The sequence below is a fragment of the Mya arenaria genome, chromosome 3, assembly GCF_026914265.1.
Source record: "Mya arenaria isolate MELC-2E11 chromosome 3, ASM2691426v1".
Classification (NCBI taxonomy): Eukaryota; Metazoa; Mollusca; class Bivalvia; order Myida; family Myidae; genus Mya; species Mya arenaria.
Genome location: NC_069124.1, coordinates 68087222 through 68113851, shown reverse-complemented (window position 1 = coordinate 68113851; position 26630 = coordinate 68087222). Strand labels below are relative to the sequence as shown.

The 26630-nt window shown below is 35.6% G+C and overlaps 1 protein-coding gene across 1 annotated transcript; it reads left to right on the top strand.

Moving 5' to 3' along the window:
* The first annotated feature begins 712 nt into the window (after window positions 1-712).
* On the top strand, window positions 713-25096 carry LOC128228160 (golgin subfamily A member 1-like). Its single transcript, XM_052939315.1, has 21 exons — window positions 713-858; window positions 4591-4723; window positions 4940-4992; window positions 5271-5361; window positions 5608-5682; window positions 6014-6111; window positions 6477-6596; window positions 6767-6903; window positions 10594-10705; window positions 11238-11333; window positions 12027-12155; window positions 12364-12459; window positions 12688-12783; window positions 13034-13129; window positions 15022-15174; window positions 15494-15589; window positions 16808-17000; window positions 17341-17501; window positions 20565-20669; window positions 21626-22150; window positions 22583-25096. The coding sequence occupies exons 2-21, from the start codon at window positions 4609-4611 to the stop codon at window positions 22745-22747; spliced, it is 2712 nt and encodes a 903-aa protein (XP_052795275.1). The 5' UTR covers window positions 713-858; window positions 4591-4608; the 3' UTR covers window positions 22748-25096.
* Window positions 25097-26630: the final 1534 nt, after the last annotated feature.

Here is a 26630-nt window from a genome sequence, read left to right as displayed (position 1 = left end):
ATTTTCTAGTCCAAAATATGATACATTTTGGGCGTAGTTATTATTTGTATCTCCTATACATGAAATAAAAAGTGTACTTGGACGACTGTAAGGGGGGTACGCACCTCCGAAATATTGAGCATTTTTGGCGAAGTGCATTACTTATATCTCCTATATATGAAATAAAAAGTGTACTTGGACGACCCCCCCCCCCCACCTCCTGGACCTGCTTGTGGTTCGGAAAAATATGGTACCAGTATCTCTCTTGCCTGGCACTAGGCCTAGTACATGTAGAAAGTAAAATTCTCAAAGGTACTTGTACATGTATAAGAACAAGGAAAGGTTGTCTGCCGTTTGTTGGGCTTTATACCAGTTATAATCAATAGAAATCTAGATGTGACTGGAAATAACGGCCACTTATAACCGTGTTCATGGCATATGAGCTATAGTCATTTGCTGCACGTATGGCGTTTAAATCGTGATGGCATACGTTGTGGTTAAGCCAGAATATGGCCAATCTTATAAGCTCTTATAAACAAACATTTTTAATACAAGTCTTACAAGCTACTTCATGACGCTACGTCTATATATTAGTTGAGTTACATACAACTGATGCCAAGTTGATAACGGTTGAGATTTTCGATAGCCGTTTTGTCCCAATACCGATATATGCTATTTGACCAGTTTCTTTTCTTTATATTATCTTTGAGTTAAATTACCAAGTGACGTCAAACTGTCAATTTGGCCGAGTGTACAAACTACTATTTTAACTGAAATGCTACTCAATAAATTGAATAATGTAACTTCCAAAAGATACTTATCGTAATGGCACCCTTTTACATGAGTTCAGAATTTCTATTGTCTTTTAATTGACTGTGGGTAAGTAGCAATGGACCCAAAGTTGGACAATTTTATCTCAGCCTCAAGGCATTCAGATCAGTCAGGTTCAGGAGAAGTCATAATTTTACTGTGTATTAAGGCTCCCATGTTACACGTGTATTGGTCGTTTATCGGGCATAAACATCTACCAAATGGCAGACCATTTAACCGAAACGGTCGCGTCATTCAAAAGCTAGTGAATATATTCCTGTAACTAGTGTACCATATTATATCATGTATAGGACGCTAGCATAGATAGGACTCAGGCAAAAAATTAGTTGAAAAAACGGGTAAAAACCCTTAATATATAAGATAGGACCCAGCCGAAAAATGTCAAAATCGGAGCCGAAAAATTGAGGTTGGTAAAGTATTTATAACATAAATTGAAGTAAAAAACACAAAAAATTGTATATAAGGCATATTTCGATAACTGTCTTGTGTATTTCGATAATTATCGTCATATTTTGGTAATTTAGCGTACACAACAATGATATATGTCTTGACATTTTGAGAACATTCACGCATAATTATAATTATACAAATGCCGTAATAGTCCTGACTGACAGTCAACCGTTGCAACCGTTGCAATAGTCCCGACATGCCTTCTGAATGACAGTCAACCATTGCAACCGTTGCAATCACAACAAAACTGTGTATTGTCAAAACTGATTATTGTTTTGATAAGGCTTGTCGCTGCGCGGATTAAAGCATGTCGGCATAATTAATGCGTGTCGGTAATTAGCCTTGCCAGCACGTCAGGTAAAGTGTGAACAAACACCCATACAGTGTTACCATCGCAAAAGTTTGTTCTATTGATGTTTTTCTAATGACAGACAGCGGGTGTTTTTCACACCGGGTGTTTTTCACTTTTTCTAACATTTGCAAAGATTTGATAGTGACAATAATGCTACTTTGCGTTATGCACATTCCTTTATTAATTTTTTAAAATAGTAACATACAACAAAATGTTTTGTAAAATATCGAAACATGAAAATCATGAACAACGATTAGTTGATATTTACCTCCTTTCCCGATTTTCTGTTGCCGTTATAACTTAATCCAGTTAAAGTGCTGACTCACATCGAGTTTTTGTGAGTAGCGTCCCTTTTATAAAAAAGTAAACACTCATGTTTGTTTTCAATTTATTTCTCAATAAATCATTTTAAAGTAAACATTTAATATATTTCTGCATGAGAACTTGCGTGATTTTACCTATGTCAGTTGTTCTCTTCGGTGACGCAGTACAGATACTTACTATTACCGCGTTCTTCCCCGGTCCAATATTTTCGACCTGAAATGGACTTGGAAAAAAACAGATGCAATTCTAATAGCATAGAAAGGACGCAGGCAATTTTTAAGACGAGAATTGGTGGTAAAAAAGTGCGTCCTATGCATGATATAATACAGTATGTGGGTTAGAACCAGCCGCCCAGTTAGCTCAGTTGGTTAAAGCACCATGCTAGTGTTCTGGCGGACATGGGTTCAAGCCCCGCACCGGGCGCACTTTTCCTCCCAGGTTTACTTTACTGGTGGCAGCTGTAAACAACAGGAGTGCCTCCGTCGGCCTAAAAGGTTAATGAGGGGAGGAGTGTAGTGTGTGTGGGTTAGAAGCAGCTGACCGGGTAGCTCAGTTGGTTATGCACCAGTCAATTGTAGCCACGGCCCCTCCAGGTCCGGGGGTATACCGGGGAAATGGGCCGTGTTTTTACCTTTCAGGTGGCCCCGCTGTGCCGGGTGAATGTGGTGGTTTTGTCTTCGAGCAAAATATAGCGGTGAATGGGCCTAACCTAGGGTCCCTTGGGTGCGGGGGCATTTGGCGGGGATTTTGACTGGTGCATTAGAGCGCCGTGCTAGTGCTACTTTTCCTCCCAGGTTTACTTTATTCCCAGTGTTTTCCGTGTCTTGTGTAGTAAGCGATGTCAGATTCGTCAGGCAAACGGTCTGAAGTGTGGCAACATCTCACTGAATATAAAAAAGATGGTCACACGAAGGTTAAGTGCAACTTCTGAAACATTTGAAGCACGTCCACGAATCTCTCAAACAATAAAACATTTTTTTTAATGCAAACAGTCACTAATAATTCCGTCTTATAATTTGCTGATTTAAGATCATTTGCTTTGTTCTTTAAGTTAAATAGTATACACGAATTTCTAAATAAATATTTTTACTATTGTTTTACATTAATCCACTTGAGAGTACCCCCTGATAAAAATAGAAAACCATGACGTCACAATGTGTGTATACTGCGTAAATATGAATGAATGATGGGGAAATAAAAAAATATTCAATTATTTTGTGCAAAGATTTATGATATACAAGTTTAACCGAAAGTTCATTTCGGATACGGACTATTTATACATGCAGAAGTAAATACTAGTGGACCTTTATGCATCCGTACAACTTTTACAATGAGTCAATGAAACATGTAGATATCTACTGTATACATGTTCTTGCATACAGGCAGTATTTAATTACTATGACGTTTAATAAATGGAATTGTTTCGGTTTTTATGTCCTGTTTACATGTTTACAAAAATCTGTTAACGTGGGAGCCTTACTGTGTATAAGTAAATTTAATATTTCGATGCTCATTACTTTGACCTGAACTGTCTTGGGGAGTATCTCAATCACCATGCCATGATTTACTTAAGATTTTAACAGTGTTTAAAGTGCAGATAATCTTTATCTGATGAGGGTATGCTTGTTCATCACAACATGTTTTCATTCTATTCCTATCGTGAAAATACATCATGACTACAGAATAATCCATCTCACACTACTGTTGTTTTCTGATCCTGTATCTTGAAACTGCCTTGTGTTAAAGCAGCACTCCTACAGATTGACAGATTTAACATGAAAATGAAGACACACATGTTGTCTGCAGTGTACTTGCCGAATAGGCCTTGTCTAAGTGCTAGTATAAAATATAACAACTCATACCAACATAATATCTTGTGGCCGTATTGCAGAAGCATCTTATGTTAAAATTGTACCTTTAGTTTTCCTGAATTTTAACATTTATCTTACCTCTTTAAGGCTATTTTATTCCACTGGCATAAAGTACTTTCAATTATCATTCTTTTTAAGAAATATAATAATAATTCAAAATTGTACACTTCAGTTAAAATATTTTGTAATTTTGTTAAGATGCTTCTGATATATGGCCATGTATTGATTGATCATTTTTCTTACTGATTTAAAAAAAAATGATTGAGCTTCTCACCTTTTCCATTTTTTTTGCATTTACATTAATTCCTTTTCCCAACATGTTTTAGGTCAATTTCTAAGTATATATCTAAAATCAGCAAATTAGCGTCATTTAGTTTATTTTTATAGTTCACCAAATTCAGATTGATTACACCTCAACAATGTCAAATGATAACAAACAGGCTATATTCCCAAATTCTGTTGTCTCCAATTGAAATTGAAATGAAATTACCAGCAAATTTTCTCATTTATGATCAGTAAATTTACTTATGATGTGTTATAGACTTTCTAAATCTTAAACCTGATAATTAGAATATTTAGAGATAATCATGTAACATATTATATCTTATTTTTGTATGGTTAAAAAGTGTGACTCAATTTTATTGGGGATAGTGCTAACTGCTATTTGTGCCTCAATCATGATGTTTTTAAGTTGCTGCAACATGCATTTTTAGATTTAACTTATGTACATTTCTTTCTTTTGGAATTTATTGTTGCAATACCACATATTTCTTTATGTTCCAGTGATTTTGCTGTACCAGCATGTTTGCCAAGTTAAAGGAGAAGATCCAGAAGGAAGGTGGAGGTGTTGCACAAGATGGACCCGGACTTTCTACAATACCTGGACATGCAAGCCCCAGAAAGCCTAGTCTGACAGGTAAGCTTTATACTGAGTATGCCATTATATTTAATACATTATCATATGATATTTAATTATTTTGTTTAATATTACTTTTTATGATAATTACCCTCAAATGAAGTGTACATAGATGCACTTATTTAGCAAGAGCAAATTAATAAGTTAAACAACACTTGTATTTTAGGTCAGAAAGGTAACTCAAGCTTTGTTTTTTTTATTTTCACGGGAGTGCAGCACAGAGCCCTGGTATAAAAGATGAGAGTTTGTTCAGCTCAAAAGATGACTTGGTAAATTATGTTTTTATATTGCTGACTCTATTTCTAACTCATGTTCTTTTCTTGGTTTCTGCGTTGTCAGAATTAGCATTATAGTAGTTATTTGATTAAAACTAAATAATATTAAATATATATGAATATCAAAGTGTGTGTTTGTGTGTGTGCATGCAAGGGAGTGAGCGAGCAAGCATGTGAGCGTGAACGCCTGCATGTGTGAGTGAGAGCTAATGTGCATGTCTGTGTAAACCGTGTCCTATCATGTCCATATACAAATTTTAGTTTGTTTATAGACAAAGATTGAAGAGAGTTCGAGGGAAGAGTTGGTTTCAGCATTGCAGAAAAGAAATGAACAGAGCAAGAAGTTAGAGGCAAGACTAAATGGTCAGTGACTTGGTTTTTCTTACTGTGAAATACGTCTTTTGTTTTAAAGAAAAATGTATTTAGGAAACCTTACTCAGTATTTTATACAAGAAGTATGGTATGTCTGAGAAACTTTAGAGGCATATTAGGGAAGCTGACATTGCAAGTAATTTCATTGGTAGGCCTCATCTAGTGTATCATTGATGGTTGTTAAATTGTATCATTTAAGATATGGTATCATCATTCATTATGTTTTCTGATTGACAGAGTATTCATCCGGCATGAAGGACAGCAACAAGAAGATAGAGAAACTTGAAGCTTACATTGAAAAACAGCAAGAAAGTATGGCTCTTGATATAAGGTCCAAACTTAAATATTCGGGAATCAAAATGGAACTTTTATCCTTGTAGCTACCCAGGTCTTGGTCCAAATGACAAACTGAATTTGATCACACTCTGAAGTTTAAACTAGACGATCACTTTTCAATGCATTTATTAAATGACTTCATAAGTGAAGATTTAAAACATATATTATTCATCAATTTTGAGTGATATTAAAGCACTATATTCATTTATCCGAACTGGTCAATGTTAAGTTCTTTTTAACAATCTGACACCAATGTGTTATCTGGATAATTATGAGTACCGTACATGTATTTGAATGTATTTTTCAGTGCTTGCCAAGAGGACACAGGAGCTGAATGAGCAGCACCAGGCCAGCAGGGTTCTCATGTTGGACAAACACAAGCTAGAACTGGAACAAAAACACAAGGTGATTAGTAAAATAAATGATATGAGAGACTATTGTTTTCTAATGGAAGAAATGACAATCTTAAACTATGAATTAAAACATATATTATTATATCTTGCATTATTTCTATAACAAAAAGGAGGTGGTGGTGAATTATATATACATCATTATTATTTGTATGAACTTGTGTGTATTGTAGAAGGTGGTGAAACTGCAGGAAAGGCTTCAGGGTACCAAGTGAACAAAGGAGTGCTTCATTGAGGAAGAATAGGGTTCACAGTAAAAATATAAGATCTTCATATGTATTTTAAAAGGTGGAGAAGCACTTTTTTATGGAGGAGTTGGATCTACAGGTGATATATATTAGATTTGTATGTGTGTTTAAGGAGGTGGAGCAACTGCAGGCAAGACTGCAGGAGGCGGAGGGAGTGAAAGAACGCTGCTTCAAGGAGGAGGAGGAGCTTCAGGAGTACACAACACAGGAGATGGCCAAACTCAAGCACATGGTACATCCAACAGTTAATGTATTGGTGAAAGCACATGTAAGGGAGTACGACAAACTGAACACAGCGTTCGGGAATTTACCTTTCAAATTATCGCTTCATTTCAGCTGATTATTTAAAAAAGATAGCAGAAATTTGCATTTGTTATCTTTTCTAAACTCTGTGTTTTCTAGGTAATATTGAAAGAAGAAGAGGTAACAAAATGTCAGAAGGAATTGTCAGAGAAATTCAGTTTGTTAGAGACTGAGAGAGAGAGAACTAAACAGCTTGAAGCAACTCAGGAGAGGCTTAAAGCATTGGAAGCAGTCAAGTAGGTGACGCAAGTAACACCGACCACTAGTAACTTCAATAGCTGAATATTGAATGGTATATCACCCTTCAACCCAACATTTGCAGATATTCCTCACATTCAGCTGTTGAAGCTACTAGTGGATGTTTAATCTGTATTTATTCTGCTTTAATAAAGATGCATTAACCTTGTGATGTTCCTGAGCAAATAGTGATAAATTGAAGAAACATTAGCTGAAAACTGTTGCTAATTCCTGCATTATCAGTACATGTACATCACTGAACTGGTGCATTTTGTTTGTAACTATCATGATAAATATACATGTATCTTGTAACTTTGTGCAATCTTACCAATATTTTTAAAGCACTATGTAATTTATGTCATTTTTGTGTCGCCTGAAAAGACGACATATAGGGGTTACTTTTGTCAGCGGTGGTGTCGGCGGCGGCGGCAGCGTCCGCGTCCCATTTTCGCTTGTCCGGGGTATATCTCCTAAACTATTAGTGGTATCAACTTGAAATTTCATATGTAGATAGATCTAATTGAGGGCAAGTGCAGTGCACAAGAACTGTTACTCTTGCTTCCATATTTTTAGAGTTATTGCCCTTTGTTATTTTTCATGCTTAAAAGTTTTGTCCGGGCATATCTTGTAGAATATAAGAGTTATCAACTTGAAACTTCATATGTAGATAGATCTCATGGAGGGCAAGTGCAGTGCACAATAACAGTAACTCTTGCTTTCTTAGTTTTAAAGTTATTGCCCTTTGTTAATTTTCATGCTTAAAGTTTTGTCCAGGGCATATCTTGAAGAATATAAGAGGTATCAACTTGAAACTTCATAGCTAGATAGATCTCCTTGAGGGCAAGTGCAGTGCTTAAGAACCGTTACATTTTTAGAGTTATTGCCCTTTGTTAATTTTCTTGCTTAGGTTTTGTCCGTGGCATATCTCGTAAACTTTAGGAGGTATCAACCTGAAACTTATTCCGTAGGTATATCTGATTGAGGGAAAGTGCAGTGCACAATAACCGTAACTCTTGCATCTATATGTTTAGAGTTATTGCCCTTTGTTAATTTTCATGCTTAAAGTTTTGTCCGGGGCATATCTTGAAGAATATAAGAGGTATCAACTTAAAACTTCATAACTAAATAGATCTCATTGAGAGCAAGTGCAGTGCACAAGAACCGTAACACTTGCTGTCATATTTTTAGAGTTATTGCCCTTTGTTAATTTTCATGCTTAGGTTTTGTCAGTGGCATATCTCGTAAACTTTAGGAGGTATCAACCTGAAACTTATTCCGTAGGTATATCTGATTGAGGGAAAGTGCAGTGCACAATAACCGTAACTCTTGCATCTATATGTTTAGAGTTATTGCCCTTTGTTAATTTTCATGCTTAAAGTTTTGTCCGGGGCATATCTTGAAGAATATAAGAGGTATCAACTTAAAACTTCATAACTAAATAGATCTCATTGAGGGCAAGTGCAGTGCACAAGAACCGTAACACTTGCTGTCATATTTTTAGAGTTATTGCCCTTTGTTAATTTTCATGCTTAGGTTTTGTCAGTGGCATATCTCGTAAACTATAGGAGGTATCAACCTGAAACTTATTCCGTAGGTATATCTGATTGAGGGAAAGTGAAGTGCACAAAAACTGTAACTCTTGCATCTATATGTTTAGAGTTATTGCCCTTTGTTAATTTTCAAGCTTATATTTTGTCCGGGGCATTTCTCGAAAACTATAAGAGTTATCAACTTGAAACTTTATAGATAGATAGATCTTATTAAAGGGGATCGCAGTGCACAAAAACTGTATCTCTTGCTTCCATATTAGAGTTATTGCCCTTTGTTAATTTTCATGTTTAACTTTACCTTGCACACTTTTTTAGCTCACCAGAGCATGAAGTGCTCAAGGTGAGCTAATGTGATCGGTCTTTGTCCATCGTCCATCCATCAACAGTTGTTTAAAGAACATCTCCTCTGAAACTACCTGGCCAAATTCAATGAAACTTGACAGGAAGCTTCCTTGGGTGTCCCTCTACAAAAATACAACAAGGGGTTACGATTGATTAACAACAACAACAACAAAATGGCAGACTTCCTGTTTTGCTTTAAAAAACATCTTCTCTGAAACTATCAGTCCAAATTCAATGAAACTTTACAGAAAGCTTCCTTGGGTGACCCTCTACAAAAATACAACAAGGGGTCATGATTGATCAGCAACAACAGCAACAACAACAAAATGGCTGACTTCCTGTTTTGCTTAAAAAAAACCCATCTCCTCTGAAACTACCACTCCAAATTCAATGAAACTTTACAGGCAGCTTCCTTGGGTGACCCTCTACAAAAATACAACAAGGGGTCACGATTAATCAACAACAATAACAAATAACAAAATGGCCAACTTCCTGTTTTGCTTTAAAAAAAACATTTCATTGCATGACCCTTTACAAATATAAAACAAGGCATCGTCATTAGTAAAGATATGTTTAAATTGCAACATTTTTATTAATGCTTTATCACATAGTTGTGGCCCTTTGCTTAGGTGAGCGCTTGAGGGCCATCATGGCCCTCTTGTTATTATTTCCCTTTGATTGATTTCATTTGGGCATTTTTTGTCCGCGGAGTTAGGGTTCTGCAAATCAGATGTGTCGCCTGATACAGGATAGTTTATGTAAAATATGAGCATAACTAGAACTCTGCTAGTCAGATCTATTGCCTGATGCCAGAATTTTTGTGTGAAATATGACAAATTAGGCAGAGAGCACTGCTTTTGAAGATAAAAATAAATCACAATAACCCATAGTGCTTCTTTATTTCGATTTGTTTCCTTAAATTTTGTCAGAGTTAAATGTCAACATCATTGTCTATAATGAATAAAATGCCAATCTAACAGCCATAATGTCGACAGTAAATAATTCATCAGGGGACACATCCGACTTGCGGAGTTCTAGTTTTGTAATCAAATGTAAAAAGAATTGAACACATATGGGTAAGATGATAAGAAATTAAATATGAAGATAACAAAGAAAAAAAATATTGGAAAAAAAATGTCTTTCATTATCAGAATTCAAATGTGACTGCACAACTTTGGATGTATACCCCATTGGGTTTTATTTAAGCAAATTTCATTATTGCTATGGAACTTGTGAACAATTACATGTTTTTTTGGGTGGTATGAACATACTGATTGAATATAGCTATCATTTCGGCTGACAGTTTTCTTAACAGCTAGTTGGGAAATAAAATGGTTCAAGAGGCCTTATGCAACCTGTAATTCATTGTTTAGTTTCTGAAAATAAACAAATTTTAATGAACTCTCCAAGGCTGAGAATGCCCCTTTAAAGCAGATCTGGGGCCATGATTACGAACAGTCTCAAGTCCAAGTCTAGACTCAGACTCAGAAAATCATTTTTATAAAGGAACAAAAAATCATATTTATTCCATTTCTTTTAAAAAAAAAATAATATGTTAATATTGGTAAAACATTCAAAGAGTAATATAGTTCAGCCAGTTTTACCATCAATGCTCTGATAGAATGAAAATTACAATGAAATGAAGTTTTGCAATAATGAGTCTTGAGCCTGAACTCAGACTTGAGACTGTTCGTAATCACTGCCCCAGAACTTTTCAGTAATAAGAGTTAAATATGCATAGTTATTACTTCATAACAATAAAGCAGCTTGTACAAGCGGATTCATTGTCTACTTAAGGTCTAACTTTGAGTCTGAGTGCTCGAGCCATGGGAAGATTGTCAGCGGGCTGACTCGGGAGAGGATGGAGCTGGAAGAGAAGCTTGCCAACCTCAAAACTACATTTACTGAGGTCAGGAGATAGTCTGCTACTTATTGTAGATTATTATGTACTGTTGTTTTAGATTATTTTGAATACTTGACCATTATGGCCTGATGTTTACCAATAAAACACATTGTATTAACTTTCTATGTAATAGTTTTAAGCTTGTCTTTTTTGTTGTGAAGTCTAGGTTACTGGTAGTGGTTTTAGATTTTTTTTCATTGTGGCAAAATGTTTGCCATAACTCAGAAATCATCTATTAAAGATATTATAATGAAATTTGGTACTCACATTCACAATGACATACATGAAGAGAGTCTCAACATTCTGATTACATAGTTTGTTCATTCATGCCAAAACGGGGTAATTGATGAATGCTTGTATCTGTTTGCAGTGCTCCAAATAATGTAACATTCTGCTATTAGTGTTCAATTTTATTTCCTCTTTAAAGACATCTTCACAAATATCAAGTTTAGAATCAAAGTATGCTAGCATCCGTTTGCAGTGCTCCTAATGATGTAACATTCTGTTATTAATGTTCAATTTTATATCCTCTTTGCAGAAATCTTCACAAATATCAAGCTTAGAATCAAAGTATACAGACCTTGAAAGTGAGCATCAAACCCTGATAAGAAATTCTGAATTACAGAAAAACAAGGTATGAGATCTTAATTGAATATCAGTCTTTAAGAACGGTAACACACAAACAGTCCCAACGTTTAAGGCACGCTTTGATTTTGATAGTGATTTATAATAGAATCATTTATTATGAGCTCGACTATTCAAAGAATAAGGATAGCTTTACTACTCACCCTAGCGTCTGGGTCGGCGTCACACCTTGGTTAAGGATTTGCATGTAAGCACCTGTAAATGCATCATGACTGTATTGCATTGAAACATTAAACATGTGTTTCCAACTACCAAACCTACTTTTCATGAAGTTAGATAACTGCATTTTGCATATAATGCAAATAATTGCCATTAATATTTGACTTAAAAATTCTTGTCAAGTTTTGCATGTAACCAAATTGAAGCCAATATCTCAGCAAATACATCATCTATCGCATTGAAACTGTATACAAGGGCTCCCAACCATCCAAATTCTCAATTAAGTTAGATAATTCTTGCATTTAGTAAACATTTTGCCCTTTTATTATTTAACTTAGAAATTCTGGTTACGGTTTTGTAAGCACAAAGGCTTATTCTAGTGTACCTAATGTTAGATACAGTTTACATAATCTGAGTCAGATATTAGTACTTCTATAATGTTTTCATCTCTGGATTGCTATAATGTGTGATTTATTTCTTCCAATGTGAAAATACATCATAATAAATTGTCCTTATTTTCCAGTTGAACCAGCAGCTGACTGAGAAAAGGGACCTGGTTGAGCAGCTTGAAGAGCAGGTTAAACTACTACAGCAGCGGGAACATGACCAAACACTCTCCGGGGATGATAAAACACTCGCTGTTCAAAAACAGGTACGTCGGTTTATAAACTTGCATTATTATTTTGGTTATCTTTGTATCTTCTTGGTCTAGTGTATTGGCTGCAGGAGCTTGTGAACATGGTCATTACCTCCTTACCTTAATGGCTAACATGTCTTTGTTTGTTTCCATACAATCATGCACACGTTATGGAGAATGTCTCCATGTTTGGTTTACACTTGTTTACATGAATTCATTTTAGAGAGATGTTTTGGAAAAGAAACTATCAGAAACCAGAGAGCAGTTGACACAAATCAAGTCTTCATGGAGTGACAAGATCTCAATGTTGGAAGATCAGGTAATTTGAGCTTTACAACCTTTTTCATTCACTATTCCTATATCTTGCTACATGTATATCCACAATTTATTCAACCGCTTACACGTATAAGTTAATTATTGCAGCTTCTGTTTACATTTGCTGTGTATCCTCCGTCAAAATTGTTTGAAATTCTCTCATAAAATATAACATGCACCATTATCCCTGTGACCCTGCTCTATAGTCTATGCACACATTTCACCACCCCAGATCTCACACCTGAACATGAAGATAGCTGAGGATGCAGAGGAGCTGACAGAGGCTCAGAACCACACACAGGCTGTCAGAGGGAAACTCACGCAGGAGGTAGACCCTTCATTCATGCACAGATCAATGTTTTGCAACACCTGCTTGTAAATCCCATCCCAGGAAGTTTGTCAAAATTGCTGAGATTTTCTGGGCATCAAAAATCCTATACTAGGATGTAAAACCTGACCAAGCGTATCGTTCAGGTCTGTCAAACTGCCTGTGGAATTATACATTAATTACATGTATCAGTAAAGGACAGACAAAACAAATGTGTATTTTATATAATACATCATTTTCTATATTTCAGATTGAGAGTTTAAAGGAGAAGGTGAGAGCAGCTGAAAAGAAGGCAGAAGCCAACTTGGATTTAGTCAGTGAGAGGGAAGCCCAGTTTAAAAAGGAGGTAGTTTTGTGATAGTGAAGAGCATATTTGTAACTGAGTGACATTATAACAGGTGCCTTGCCTTGATGGTTATCATACACCGTGTAAACATGTATATTATGCATGTACTATATATAAACTTAAATATAAGGAAAATGATGTGCTATTCCTACTATATTGTTGTTTTTGTCCAGTATTTCCCCTTAGGAATTTCTTAAGGTATGTTGGTGATGTTGGTATGGTAAGGGATGTGTGTCCCCTCCATTTGTTAAATGTTTTGACTGATTCAGCTTTCGAAGTAAACAGTAGTGCAGTACTCTGAGACGCATGAAATATGTTTCAGGTTTACATGATTTTGCATCTTTGTGCCTGACTCCTTGTTATAAAAATTCCATTGCTCACTAAAATTAATCCAAAAACTTTGACATTTTGCATAGACTGGTATTTCATTCTTATATCGCTCAGAACTCGGACCAAAAAAAAAAGTTAAACCTGTCAGCTGGTGTTGAAGTAAAATATTACTTGTTAAATCAATGATGTATCTACTTACCTTTACACTTTGTGCTGGCATGGGCTTTACTGTAGATATTCGGACACTTTTAGACTGCTGCGATATGCCTATTTAAGCTAATTTGACCATTGAAATGCAGGTCGCAAGTGACAGCAACTAACAATGTTTTTATGAAATGTTGTGTGCCAACATTAAGTGATTAAGTGTGTCACTGCAATAAAAGCATGTCGAATCCTAGCTCAGTTTTGGAAGGGTTTTTGGCACTGACAATCCAAACAGCCCGGGTGAAGATTTTTTCAATTTCCTAAATGATGTGTGAGATGGTTGAGACTGCTCTTTATTCATGCCCAACATCATTTTTAGCTCGACTATTCGAAGAATAGGTGGGCTATACTACTCGCCCCAGCGTCGGCGTCCGGTTAAAGTTTTAGGGCAAGTTGGGATTTTCACTTATAAGTCCAATACCCTACATTCAATTGACTTAATACTTCACACAGTTGTTCAGGGCCATCAGATGATGAGGTTAGATAACTCCATATTATTCTTTACACAGATTATGGCCCCTGATTGACAATGGAACTTAGGTTAAAGTTTTAGGGCAAGTTGGAATATTTATTAATAACTTCTAGATCCTTGGTTCAATTGACTTAATACTTCACACAGTTGTTCAGGACCATCACACAATGAGGTTACATAACTCCATATTATCCTAAATACACGTTATGGCCCCTGATTGACTTAGGTTAAAGTTTAAGGGCAGGTTAAAGTTTTAGGGCAAGTTGGGATTTTCACTTAAAACTCCAATACCATTCATTCAATTGACTTAATACTTCACACAGATGTTCAGAGCCATCACATAATGAGGTTAGATAACTCCATATTATCTTTTATACAAATTATGGCCCCTGATTGACTATGGAACTTAGGTTAATGTTTTAGGGCAGGTTGTGATATTGTTTAATAACTTCTATACCCTTCATTCAATTGACTTAATACTTCACACAGTTGTTCAGGACCATCACCCAATGAGCCTTAATACAAGTTATGGCCCCTGATTGACTTAAGTAAAAGTTTAAGGCAAGTAAAAGCCATCTTACAACAAGAAACATAACTCTGTTTTAAGCCTAAATACAATTTTTTTTTTTTTTATTTCCTTTGAAAGGCATATTTGTATATTATTAACCACATTTTCATAATGGGAAATCAAGTTATTTGAATGACTTTCGTCATTGTTTGGGCGGGCTGGTGGGAGGGCAGCATCAAAGTCACCTTATGTATCGAATAATTTTAGTTAGGTTTGACATAAAGAGACCAAACTTGGTATTATTACATCGTTATTGTATTCTAAGTCAAAGCGGCGTTGTCGAGCGCGCTGTCTTACGACTGCTCTTGTTTATTTCAGCGTCTAGACCTGGAGACGCAGGTGTCGAAGGTTAAGCTTCAGAAGGTAGACCTGGACACGCACCTGCGAGCCAAACTAGCCTCTGTCGAGTCCCAGCTGATGTCACTAGAGATGGAGAAATCACAGGAATCAACCAGCCTCCATGAGCAACTGGTGGGTGTAGTCCAGGGACAGTATTCATAGAACATTGAAGTGGAATTTGAACAATATTGTTGATGTGTTTATCAAAAAAAATTGCATCTAGTACAAACAGTCTAATAAATAAATATTAAAAATCATATATACTTACCAAATTTACCAATCAAATGATTATATTTTCCACTCACTGTATTAGCACTTTAAATTTAGGAAATGGACTGAGTTCGCATAACAGCAGTTTTGCTATTTGAAAATTAAGAAAAGGCAGCAAAAGTGTTTTTGGGAAAACTGTACCATTGCTCAATTAAAACTTTGAATTGAATGTTGTTTGTAGGCAAAAGTCCAAAAACAGCTGAAAGAAACAGAAAAAAGGTTGGAAAACATGAAGCAGGAGAAGGAAACAGTTGAGAAAGAGAAGGCAACATTGCAGGTATTTAACATGAAGTGTTATGGTTTTTTGTTTGTTTTTTTCTGATATTTTCAAAACAGCTCAAACCTAGACTATGATTTTAAGCTTGTCTATGGTTTAAAGAAAATAAATTAGTTACTGTCATAGTCATGTTTTTGTCGGGGTTGTTGTGCAAAAAACTTTAATCCTGGCCATAACTTAAAATTCCTTCTGACATTATATATAAGAAAGAAACTTAGTACACATGTTGCTAGACATGTTATGCACATGTACAGCAATGCCAACAGCTCTGGCTTTAAAAATTACAAAGTTATACCCTTGATAGTTTGCCAATTGTCAGGCAAAAACTTAAACTTAGCCATACCTTCATAACAATTCAGGATATTCACATGAAACTGTGTACATATGTTACAATATGCACATGTGTATCAAAGCCAATAACTAGTTGACTTTAATAATTGACAAGTGATACCCCTTGATAGTTTGAAAAAGTCGCCTTGGCTATAAGTTCCTAACCATTCAATATATTCACATGAAACTTTGTATCCATATTACCAGTTTGAATGTGCACATGTGTAGCAAGACCATAACTGTTGTAGTAATAAGTTTGGAGTTTACGCTTATTAACAAAGTTGGCATGTTATAGTGTTAAATACGAGCTCAATATGGCTTTGGATTCAATACAGAATTTTGTAAGAATGAGGCTCGAGATTTATAACAACACAATTTTGACATTTTGTACATGTGTCGATTAAATACAGTTTGTGATAAAAATGTTGACATATTTGCAAATACTGTGAATCTGAATAAGTTTTGATAATTCTTACAACACCAATCAAGCGCTGCTAATGGATTGGCACCTGGTGTGGGATTGAGCCTAGTGCACAAAAATATCTGTATCTCAGTCTGGAACCGTGTAAATCACATTGAGTCAGGGAAAGAGTAAAAAAGGCGAAATGGAGCTATGTGGACCTGATTTTATTTAAACATAAGTAACAAATATCAGCCCTTTGTACAAACATTGAGCTAAGGAGAAAATGGAGCCAAGCAAGTTTAAAACAATGACATTCGACTGCAGCATAATTTGGTCTTACTGGAAGTTTTTTGAATAGAAAATTAACATGTCTGTATGCAAATTTCTGTGATGGTTTGTTATACCATTTCTGTTATTAAATCCACACTTCATAACCTATAATTTATAAATAATATTCATCAAGTCTACCTATTCACCTGTATCAGGCCAGTGTGTCAGAGCTAGAACGTCGCTGTGATGCCCTGCAGGATGACCTTCTGTCCAAGGAGAAGCACAGTGCAGAGCTGGCCTCACACCGACAATTGCTGCTGGATGAACTCAAGATTACACAGGAGAAACTGGAGAAGGCACATGAATCCTCCAAATCTAAAAGCTCTGAACTGGCTGAGAGCAATAAAGGTGCGTAGAAGGATGGAGGAATAATGGGCCTTTTTTTTTTTAGCTTTTTGGGAATATTTTTTAAAACTACAACTCTCCATCTCATTCAAACAAAAAGCATTAATTTTGTACCCTGTTTCTCAAACTGAGGATTAATCTGGAAAAATGTTGATAAATATATGAATACCATCAATTCTTTTATGGTGTAAACAGAAGTCGAAAATGATTTCAGAAAATTGAAATAAAATATTTGATGATATGTTTTATTGTCATGAAGGATATCTTTTTAAATGACTAATTGTTGAGTGTTTTAAAATACTACATAGGTCAATGGAAATAATTCAGTTTGTCCTCATTTCAGACAAGGATGAGTACATGATGCGTAATGCCGAGCTGTCCCAGCAGCTACGTACACTACAACAGACGTCTGGGGATGAGCGGCGAGCTCTAGAAGAGGAGAAGGCCGGACTGGAGAAGGAATTGGTGCAGAAATCTGAGCTGTGTACACAGCTGGAGGCGAAGGTATTCTGAGGGTTATGGTAGAATATTTTAAAGCCTGCAAGCCCACTACTCGTAAAATGCTTTTAAGGCATGTTTAAAATCTGCAATTTACTGATATGGGCTTGTCGACATTTTCTAGCCAATGTGCAATGACAAGTTCCAAATTGAATTCCGATTCTTTTAACAAGTGGTTACATTAATTTTGTAATAAAGGGATAAGGACAGCTGAAGTGGTTTTCTGGTGAGCTTGAATACATTAAGTAGCAAGAACTAGGAAATGCAATGAGAAGACATCGTTTTAGATACATAATACTGTGAAATCATAAATATTTGTGGGACATTAATTTTCGTGGATTTCGTGGGTTGGCTTATCCATGAATTCAAGGTTCAAACGAAAATTTGACCTTTAATTCTAAAATCAAAATTTCTTTGAAAAGAGTATACATGAATATACATGTTTGTGTTGTACAATTTGTAAGTACCTAAATCATTGTTATATTTCCAGTTAGTATGGTTTATATTATATATTATTTAACCTTAATGATAATAAATGAAAGTCAATTATTAGTACTTGCATTCAGTTTTTTTGTATGACATTGCCGGAACATCAAAACAAGCTATTAAATTATCAATCTCCTGTGTGGCAAATTTAAATGTGCTGATTATTAACCTAAGTCCTTGCATGTTTGAGCATCACCATTTGATTTTATTTATTCAATCAAATATTTAATTGATTATTTATTAAACACCCCTTCTATGTTTTCACGGTTTGAAAAAATACATTCAATGGCTTCACTATTTAATATACTTGAGGAAGGTGCATCTAAATTTATGACTCTTAAATAGGTGATCAAGTAACAATTGACATGGGTGTCTGACATTTGTCTCATTGAAGTGTCATAAACTGCGTGACATAGATGGTACACAGCACGATATCGGCTAATAGTGAATTTGCAGGGGATTTTGGATAGCAGTTCGATTTTTCCAGTTTTTAACCAGGTTTTCATGAAAACCGGGTTATTAGAATGAGGTTGTCGTTGGGCGGGCGGGCGTCAAACATTGGTTTCTGTTCAATAACTTTAGTTAGCATTGATAGATATTGATGAAACTTGGTGTGTAGGTAACTTATGTGAAGAGCTAGCTTGGGATTGCTTTTGAGGGGGGTGGAGCTAAGGTCAAGGTCACTGTTACTAAAAATAGAAAAATGGTTTCTGCCCAATAACTTTAGTTAGCATTGATAGATATTGACGAAACTTGGTGTGTAAGTTGCTTATGTGAAGAGCTAGCATGGGATTGCTTTTGAGTGGGGAGGGGCTAAGGTCAAGGTCACTATTACTAAAAATAGAAAAATGGTCAAGGTCACTGTTACTTAAAAAAGAAAAATGGTTTCTGCCCAATAACTTAAAGTTAGCATTGACCGATATTGATGAAACTTGGTGTGTAGGTAGCTTATGTACAGAGCTAGCTTGGGATTGCTTTTGAGGGGGGTGGGGCTACGGTCAAGGTCGCCTGTTACTAAAAATAGAAAAATGGTTTCTGCCCAATAACATAAGTTAGCATTGATAGATATTGATGAAACTTAGTGTGTAGGTAGCTTATGTGAAGAGCTAGCTTGGAATTGCTTTTGAGTGGGAAGGGGCTAAGGTCAAGGTCACTATTACTAAAAATAGAAAAATGGTTTCCGCCAACAGTAATTTTCAGTTACGTCTCTTTTTGATAAAAGTAAAGATAAAGTCATACAACAAATTAATTGGCTATAATTTCTGATTGCCCATAACAAAAACCTGGTTTCGTCACATTGCGGCGCTTCTAGTTAAAAAATAAAATTGAAAATCCACGAATTTAAGAACCATGAAATTGGCCTTTTTTGAAAAACCACGAAATTTCATATAAATGATTTCACAATAATACATATTTATTACAAAGAATAAATAAGTGAAGCTCTGGCACAAACTGTCACCAACGTTGAGGACCAGCTGACATGTTAGATATTGTTTCATGCCCTACCCTTTGTAATAAGTATTCACTCTGCAGACCTCAACCTCGCACATGTGGAAGGACTATTACAAACTGTCACCATCCTTGAGGACAAGCTAATATAACCCATTGTTGTCTTATTGCTCACATTTTCCCCTCTGTTATAGGTGTCCTGTCTTCAGGCGGCACAGTGATCACAACTCGCCCATGTAGAAAGGCTATTACAAACTGTCACCATCCTTGAGGACAAGCTAATATAACCCATTGTTGTCTTATTGCTGATTTCTCCCCTCTGTTATAGGTGTCCTGTCTTCAGGCGGCACAGTGATCACAACTCGCCCATGTAGAAGGGCTATTACAAACTGTCACCATCCTTGAGGACAAGCTAATATAACCCATTGTTGTCTTATTGCTGATTTCTCCCCTCTGTTATAGGTGTCCTGTCTTCAGGCGGCACAGTGATCACAACTCGCCCATGTAGAAGGACTATTACAAACTGTCACCATCCTTGAGGACAAGCTAATATAACCCATTGTTGTCTTATTGCTCACATTCTCCTCTCTGTTATAGGTGTCCTGTCTTCAGGCGGCACAGTGATCACAACTCGCCCATGTAGAAGGACTATTACAAACTGTCACCATCCTTGAGGACAAGCTAATATAACCCATTGTTGTCTTATTGCTGATTTCTCCCCTCTGTTATAGGTGTCCTGTCTTCAGGCGGCACAGTGATCACAACTCGCCCATGTAGAAGGACTATTACAAACTGTCACCATCCTTGAGGACAAGCTAATATAACCCATTGTTGTCTTATTGCTCACATTTTCCCCTCTGTTATAGGTGTCCTGTCTTCAGGCGGCACAGTGATCACAACTCGCCCAAGTAGAAGGGCTGTTACAAACTGTCACCATCCTTGAGGACAAGCTAATATAACCCATTGTTGTCTTATTGCTGATTTCTCCCCTCTGTTATAGGTGTCCTGTCTGCAGGCGGCACAGTGATCACAACTCGCCCATGTAGAAGGGCTATTACAAACTGTCACCATCCTTGAGGACAAGCTAATATAACCCATTGTTGTCTTATTGCTGATTTCTCCCCTCTGTTATAGGTGTCCTGTCTGCAGGCAGAGCACAACGATCTCAACTCCGCGGAGGTGGAAGAGCTGGCTCAAACTGTCACCACACTTGAGGAGCAGCTTGCAGAGAAAAACAAGGTAGGCAAGGCTTTACATTATGAACCAGAATCAGGATTTACTTTTGATTATCAGTAGAAGTAATTGTCGAATCAATTCAAGGTTTTTCTTGTCAAACTACCTGTTGATAATTGGAAAATCAGGTGAGAAACATTACGTTGTGACATCATATAAATGACCTCATTTAATTTTATTTCAACCAGTCATAGGTTCTAAATGCTTTATTACTTTAAATAAGCAATATGGAAACCACACAAGAGCAGTGAGAAATGAAAATAACAGCAGTGAAAATATCATAAATCCCCAAAAGGCACAAGAAAAATAGATTTTTATTGAACTATTTGATTACTCCTATACATGTGTAGCTAGGGTTTGCAGAAATGTATAAGAAATTTACATTCTGTACTGGTTGGGACCATACCTATTATTCACCCATCCTGTAGATCCCTTGTTTAGCAAATCTGTTATGATTGTTTTTCATACATATGATTGTTTGTGTTCAAATGAAGCTTCAAAACAAAAGCTTCTCTGAAAATGAGCAATTAATCAGCAGTGTTGAAAATGCAACAGGTTACGCTATAAATCTTCCAGAAGGGATTATTAACAAAAAATACACTCAACAAAATGAAAATATTTCACCCTGAAATACATGTTTAAACAGAGAAACATGTTCAGATTGATAAAAATAGAAAGATATAAGATAAAATATTTTTGTTGTCAGTGAGGAACATTTTTTTAAATAATTACAACTTTCTAAAGATGGCGGATTATTCATACTGTACACTGTTATTTCAGTGGATTTTTAATCAGCATGTTTCGCACATAAATTAGTTCTTTAAATAAGCATACATTATAAATCTTATCATAATGATTTATAGATTAGATTAGGAGCTTAACATTTTCACTGTAAAATTCAGCTTTGAAAATCATTCATCCTTTGAAGGAATATTAAATTATTAAAGTTTCTAAATTTTCAGACATTAAAGAAACAGGAGCAGAAAATAAATGATTTAAAAAAAACATTACAACGTGAACTCAAAGTGCAATCTCTTCCAAATGATGAGCCAATAGATCCAAATGTGGCCGCTCTCACGCCTCCACTCGGAAGGAAAAACTCATTTAAACATGAACATTCCACACGGACTAGAAAACACAGCCAACACGACCGCAGTCCAATACCTGGGGAAGGTTTAACCGAATCGACCAACAGTCCAAATGTTTCTTTTGGGCAACAGGATTTCTTTTTGGGCCAGTCTTTCACTCCAGGGAAGCCTGGCTCACACGGACACAGTTATGGTGCTAATAGTAATAGTTCATATCATGCAACAATATCAGTGAATGAGGCTCAGAACTCCTCCAATATACAAAGTGCCTACAGTGTTCATAAGGGTAATGTACCAACACCAAGACGAGAGTTTGACATGAGGCATTTAGAGAAGGACATTAACTTCCAGTATCTCAAACATGTTGTGATGAAATTTATGCTGAGCAGAGAACATGAGGTAAAACATGTCACTTTAAAAAGCTTACAGAGTTATTGCCCTTTGTTACTTTTTCCTTTCTGGGGTATGACTTGAAAACTATAGGATGGAATTTAATTAAATTTCATACAATAGTTTAGCACAATAAGAGGAAGAGCTGTGAACAAGAACCATAACTTTCTTGTTAGCAGCATCATTTCAAAATATCTCAATGGATTTTGATTAAACAACACACTTTGGTTAAGAATGACATGTGGAAATGCAATGTACAATAACCTCGGAGTTATGGCCTCTTTGTAATTTTGTTTCTATCCTCTGTTTCGAGTAGTGCTAACATACATTATCAGTATGGAGTTTATTATTGTTATAATAGTAAAATAGTTCATATACACTATAACTGTATTCTTTGGTCTGAAAGTAGTTAAAGCTGTACCATTGTTTCTGACCTTCCAGGCCATCCAGCTGATCAAGGCAGTCTCGTTACTCCTGCGATTTTCGCCAGAGGAACAGAAGTTAATTCGGGATACGCTTGAGTGGAAAATGTCATGGTTTGGTGGTTCTCAGCCACCTGCAGTGATTCGAGGACAGACCAGCAAAATTGTTCCACCCTCATATTGATTTTAAAATCTTCATTTATCTTACTGTGAAATCATAAATATTCGTGGATTTCGTGGCTTATCCAAGAATTCAAGATAAAAAATTTGAGACCTTTTATTCTGAAATCATACTGTCCATATAAAAAGGTGTACATGTATAAACATGAATATACATGGTCATGGTATACAACTTGTAAGTACCTAAATCATTATATTTAACACTATCATAATGTTGTATATTATGTATCAATTAACCTCCGTGATAATAAATTAAATTCAGTTATTAGTATACCTTCTTTCAGTTTTTTAGTAGGACATTGCCGAAACATGTACATGTGATTGGACTAAATGTTTCTCTTTTCCGCTAATAGTATCTTCTATGATTGTTTATTTAAAACAACTCTACTGTGTTTTCACAATTTGCAAAAACACCTAATAGACATTCAATGCTTTACAAATTTATATCCTTGATGTAGGTTCGTCTTTATTTTTGACCTTTCATTACTGATCAAGCGATAACTGGCATATTTTCCCATGGTAGTAAGTATCATAAAATTGGTGACGTAGTTGATACATAGCACGAAAACAGTGCATGGTGGTTTGCAGACAATTTAAGATTACAGTTTTTATTATTTGTTGATTTTTTCTCCAAAAAAATGAAAAGCCGTGAATTATAGAACCCACAAAATTATCCTTTTCGGAAAAACCACGAAATTTCAACCCCATGCATATAAATGATTTCACAGTATGCTACAAACAAAATTTATACATTTTATGTACTATTCCAAGTCATTTTCACACCGTAACACCAATAGTGTTCCTTTGTCAAGATTATTGACATACACTGTGTATCAACAATATACAATGCACCTACATTTTGTATCATCAATTGTTTTTGCAATACAATATTTCTGAGGATTTATAATACCTATTTTGGAACTGAAATTTTTTATTGGCCAATTAGGTTAAAGTTTATTTGATTTGCAAGTAAAACTTTCAATTAAATGTGTGACACTCGCTGCATATTAAATTGAAGCTTTTGATATTCTGTGGTCCTCCTAGTGATAGGGTGGGCCCCTGTATCCTGTATTTTACCCATCTGCATTCTTTGAACAATGATGGCATCATGAGGCCTACCAAATACTATGTTTTGTTTGACATATTCATGAATGGCCATTGTTAATGGTGTAACCAATAATATCCATGTGTCTTAAAATATTTTTCATTTCTTTAATGGAGAGATTTCTCAAAACCAAAGGGATTTATAAGAAATGGTTGAACATGGATGTATCCAGATTGATATTTTTCTATTTTTCAATCAAGGGTATTTTGTATATAATTAGGTTTAGAGGAAAACATTCCATATTAATTTCCTATGGGATAGTATCTAACCTTGATGGCATCAGTATATATTTTCCTGATAAGTGTCCATTATTCTTAAAAACAAAAGAAAATCTCCCTCTTTTAAACTATTTATTAATATAATAAATAATCTAGTGAACTGGAGGTGCCAATATTGTTTGAGTACAAGGTCAAAGTGCTATTTGAAGCCTACACATACAATTCATTAAAATTGTAATACACTTAATAATGGACAGGAACTTTATAATGTGATCATATTGACTTGTAGTTCTCGTTAAATCATGTGGGTTTTTTTCTCATTAATAATTTGATTATTCAGTTGTTTTTAGATCTTTCTATTCAGTATAATTTGGACTTTATATGTACTCATATATTTTGACGAAAGAGTGCCAACACTGCTTTTAGTCAGATAAGAAAATAAGATGAAATCTCCAGTGATATTTTTAAAGAAATATTAAAGACCTATATTTCATAGAAAAATTACAGATATTATTATTCAGGCATAGTGGGATGCTGCAATTAGCATAATTGTGATACTTTCAATTTAATGCATCATTATACCAGTAATTATGCTAACAGCAAAATAATGTTTAAATGGCAGATTTTATTAAAAACTTGCTAATTCTTTGTTTTATTAGGTTTGTTATTGCTTGTTAAAGGCCTGTTGGCTTCCTAGATTGCTTTTGTAAAATACCTGTGAACACTTTGCTTGGTTTTGCATTTTATGATCATTTTCGTTTATTTTTCGGTTGTGTTGATTTAATATTCTGATGTTATTTATTGAAAGATAAATGTAAGGATCGATAATTATACACATAACATAGTGTATGTATATGTATTGCTTGTTATGGAAATAACAGAAAAAATGCAGGAAAAAATGTGTTTGTTCCGCCCTACCATACCAACAAACACAATTGTATATGCTCATCCTGGGATTCATTTTCAAATCTGCTTAAATAATTACATGCGATTTGCATACTAACTATTACATGTATTTCATAAAAAAAGGTCCTGTGTCCAATGCAAAACACATATCAGTTTAAAAAATGGACCTGTTAATGCAAGAAAACAATAAATAAATGATCAAACACGTAACTAGCTAAAAAATTAATACCAGAATAGTTAGTCGACTTGTTGGTCCAAAAATCAAGAGGTGACATCTACCTGTCTACCTTCTGAACAAAGAGAAACCTGGGACCATATATTTGTCCAGGTAGTCAGACTTGTATGAAACCCATACACATTCTGACCATATTTGATGATTGGACAAAATTTCTTAATCAGAGAACGTACTGGACGCCACTCCCCCAAACCATCGGTCTTGTATGCTGCAGGTGAAACTAAAATACACCCAGTTCTATCAACAGGCGTATAAAAACAGCATTTAAAGTGTACACAACTGGAAAATGCACTTTTCGCATTGTCTATGCGTGGTAAAATATTTGTGTGAAAATATTTTGAAATACCTTTTGAAGTACACAGCTAGAACATGCACTCTGCACATTGTCTAGGCATGGTGAACATTGGTGTCAACATATTACAAAATCCTTTTTGAGGTGCCGACAGAAAGAATGGACCCAGATATTTAGCCTCGACTTTGAATGTACATTGCTGGAACATGCACTCTTCTCATCATGAGGTGTTCTGAACATTCGTGTCAAGTTATTGTGCAAACTCCTTAGAAGTTGACTGTTTATCGAGCGGACATTTAAGATGGCTATCTGACCTTGGATCGAAAAATGTTACATTGAAAGAAAAGTTAGTGGTGTTTTGAATGAAGAGTTTGGTGTTGATAGTGAAAAATGGTGCAAGTTATTATAAAACAAGTTATTTTAAATTGCCTCTAAACATAAAAAAATACCACCCATACTTGACAACCTATACTGTTATGTCCTTATATGCAGCACTCCATTGTGAATAAACACTAAGTGTGACCTTGATCTTAGAGGTAGGGACATGGGTCTTGCACTTGACATGTCGTCTTGGTATGTCGAACACATGTGGCAAGTTGTTTTAAAATATGTCCATACAAGGGAAAGTTACAGCCCGGACACGACAACCTATACTCTATGTCCTATATGCAGCACTTCATTGTGAATAAACACTAAGTGTGACCTTGACCTTAGAGGTAGGGACACGGGTCTTGCAAGCGACACATCGTCTTGGTATGTGGAACACATGTGGCAAGTTATTTTAAAATCTGTCCATACAAGGGAAAGTTACAGCTCGGACTTTACTCGGAGTTATTGAGCCGGACACACGGACGGACGGACAGTGCGATTTTAATATGCCCACCTTCGGGGGCATAAAAAATATTGGTCAAGGAGTTATGGTAAAGGAGTTTCGGGGAGTACACAAAAGATGGCGTTCTGACCTTTGACCTCTAAGTATAACCTTACCCTTTAAGGTCGATGGCTTGAAATGCACTCCGCATGTCATTCATGATGTGAACATTTACACTGTTACTTAAATTTTTCCCTTGGTTGAAGAATCATAATATAAGATATCGTAATCAAACGCTTGATACTTGATCACTGTCTAAA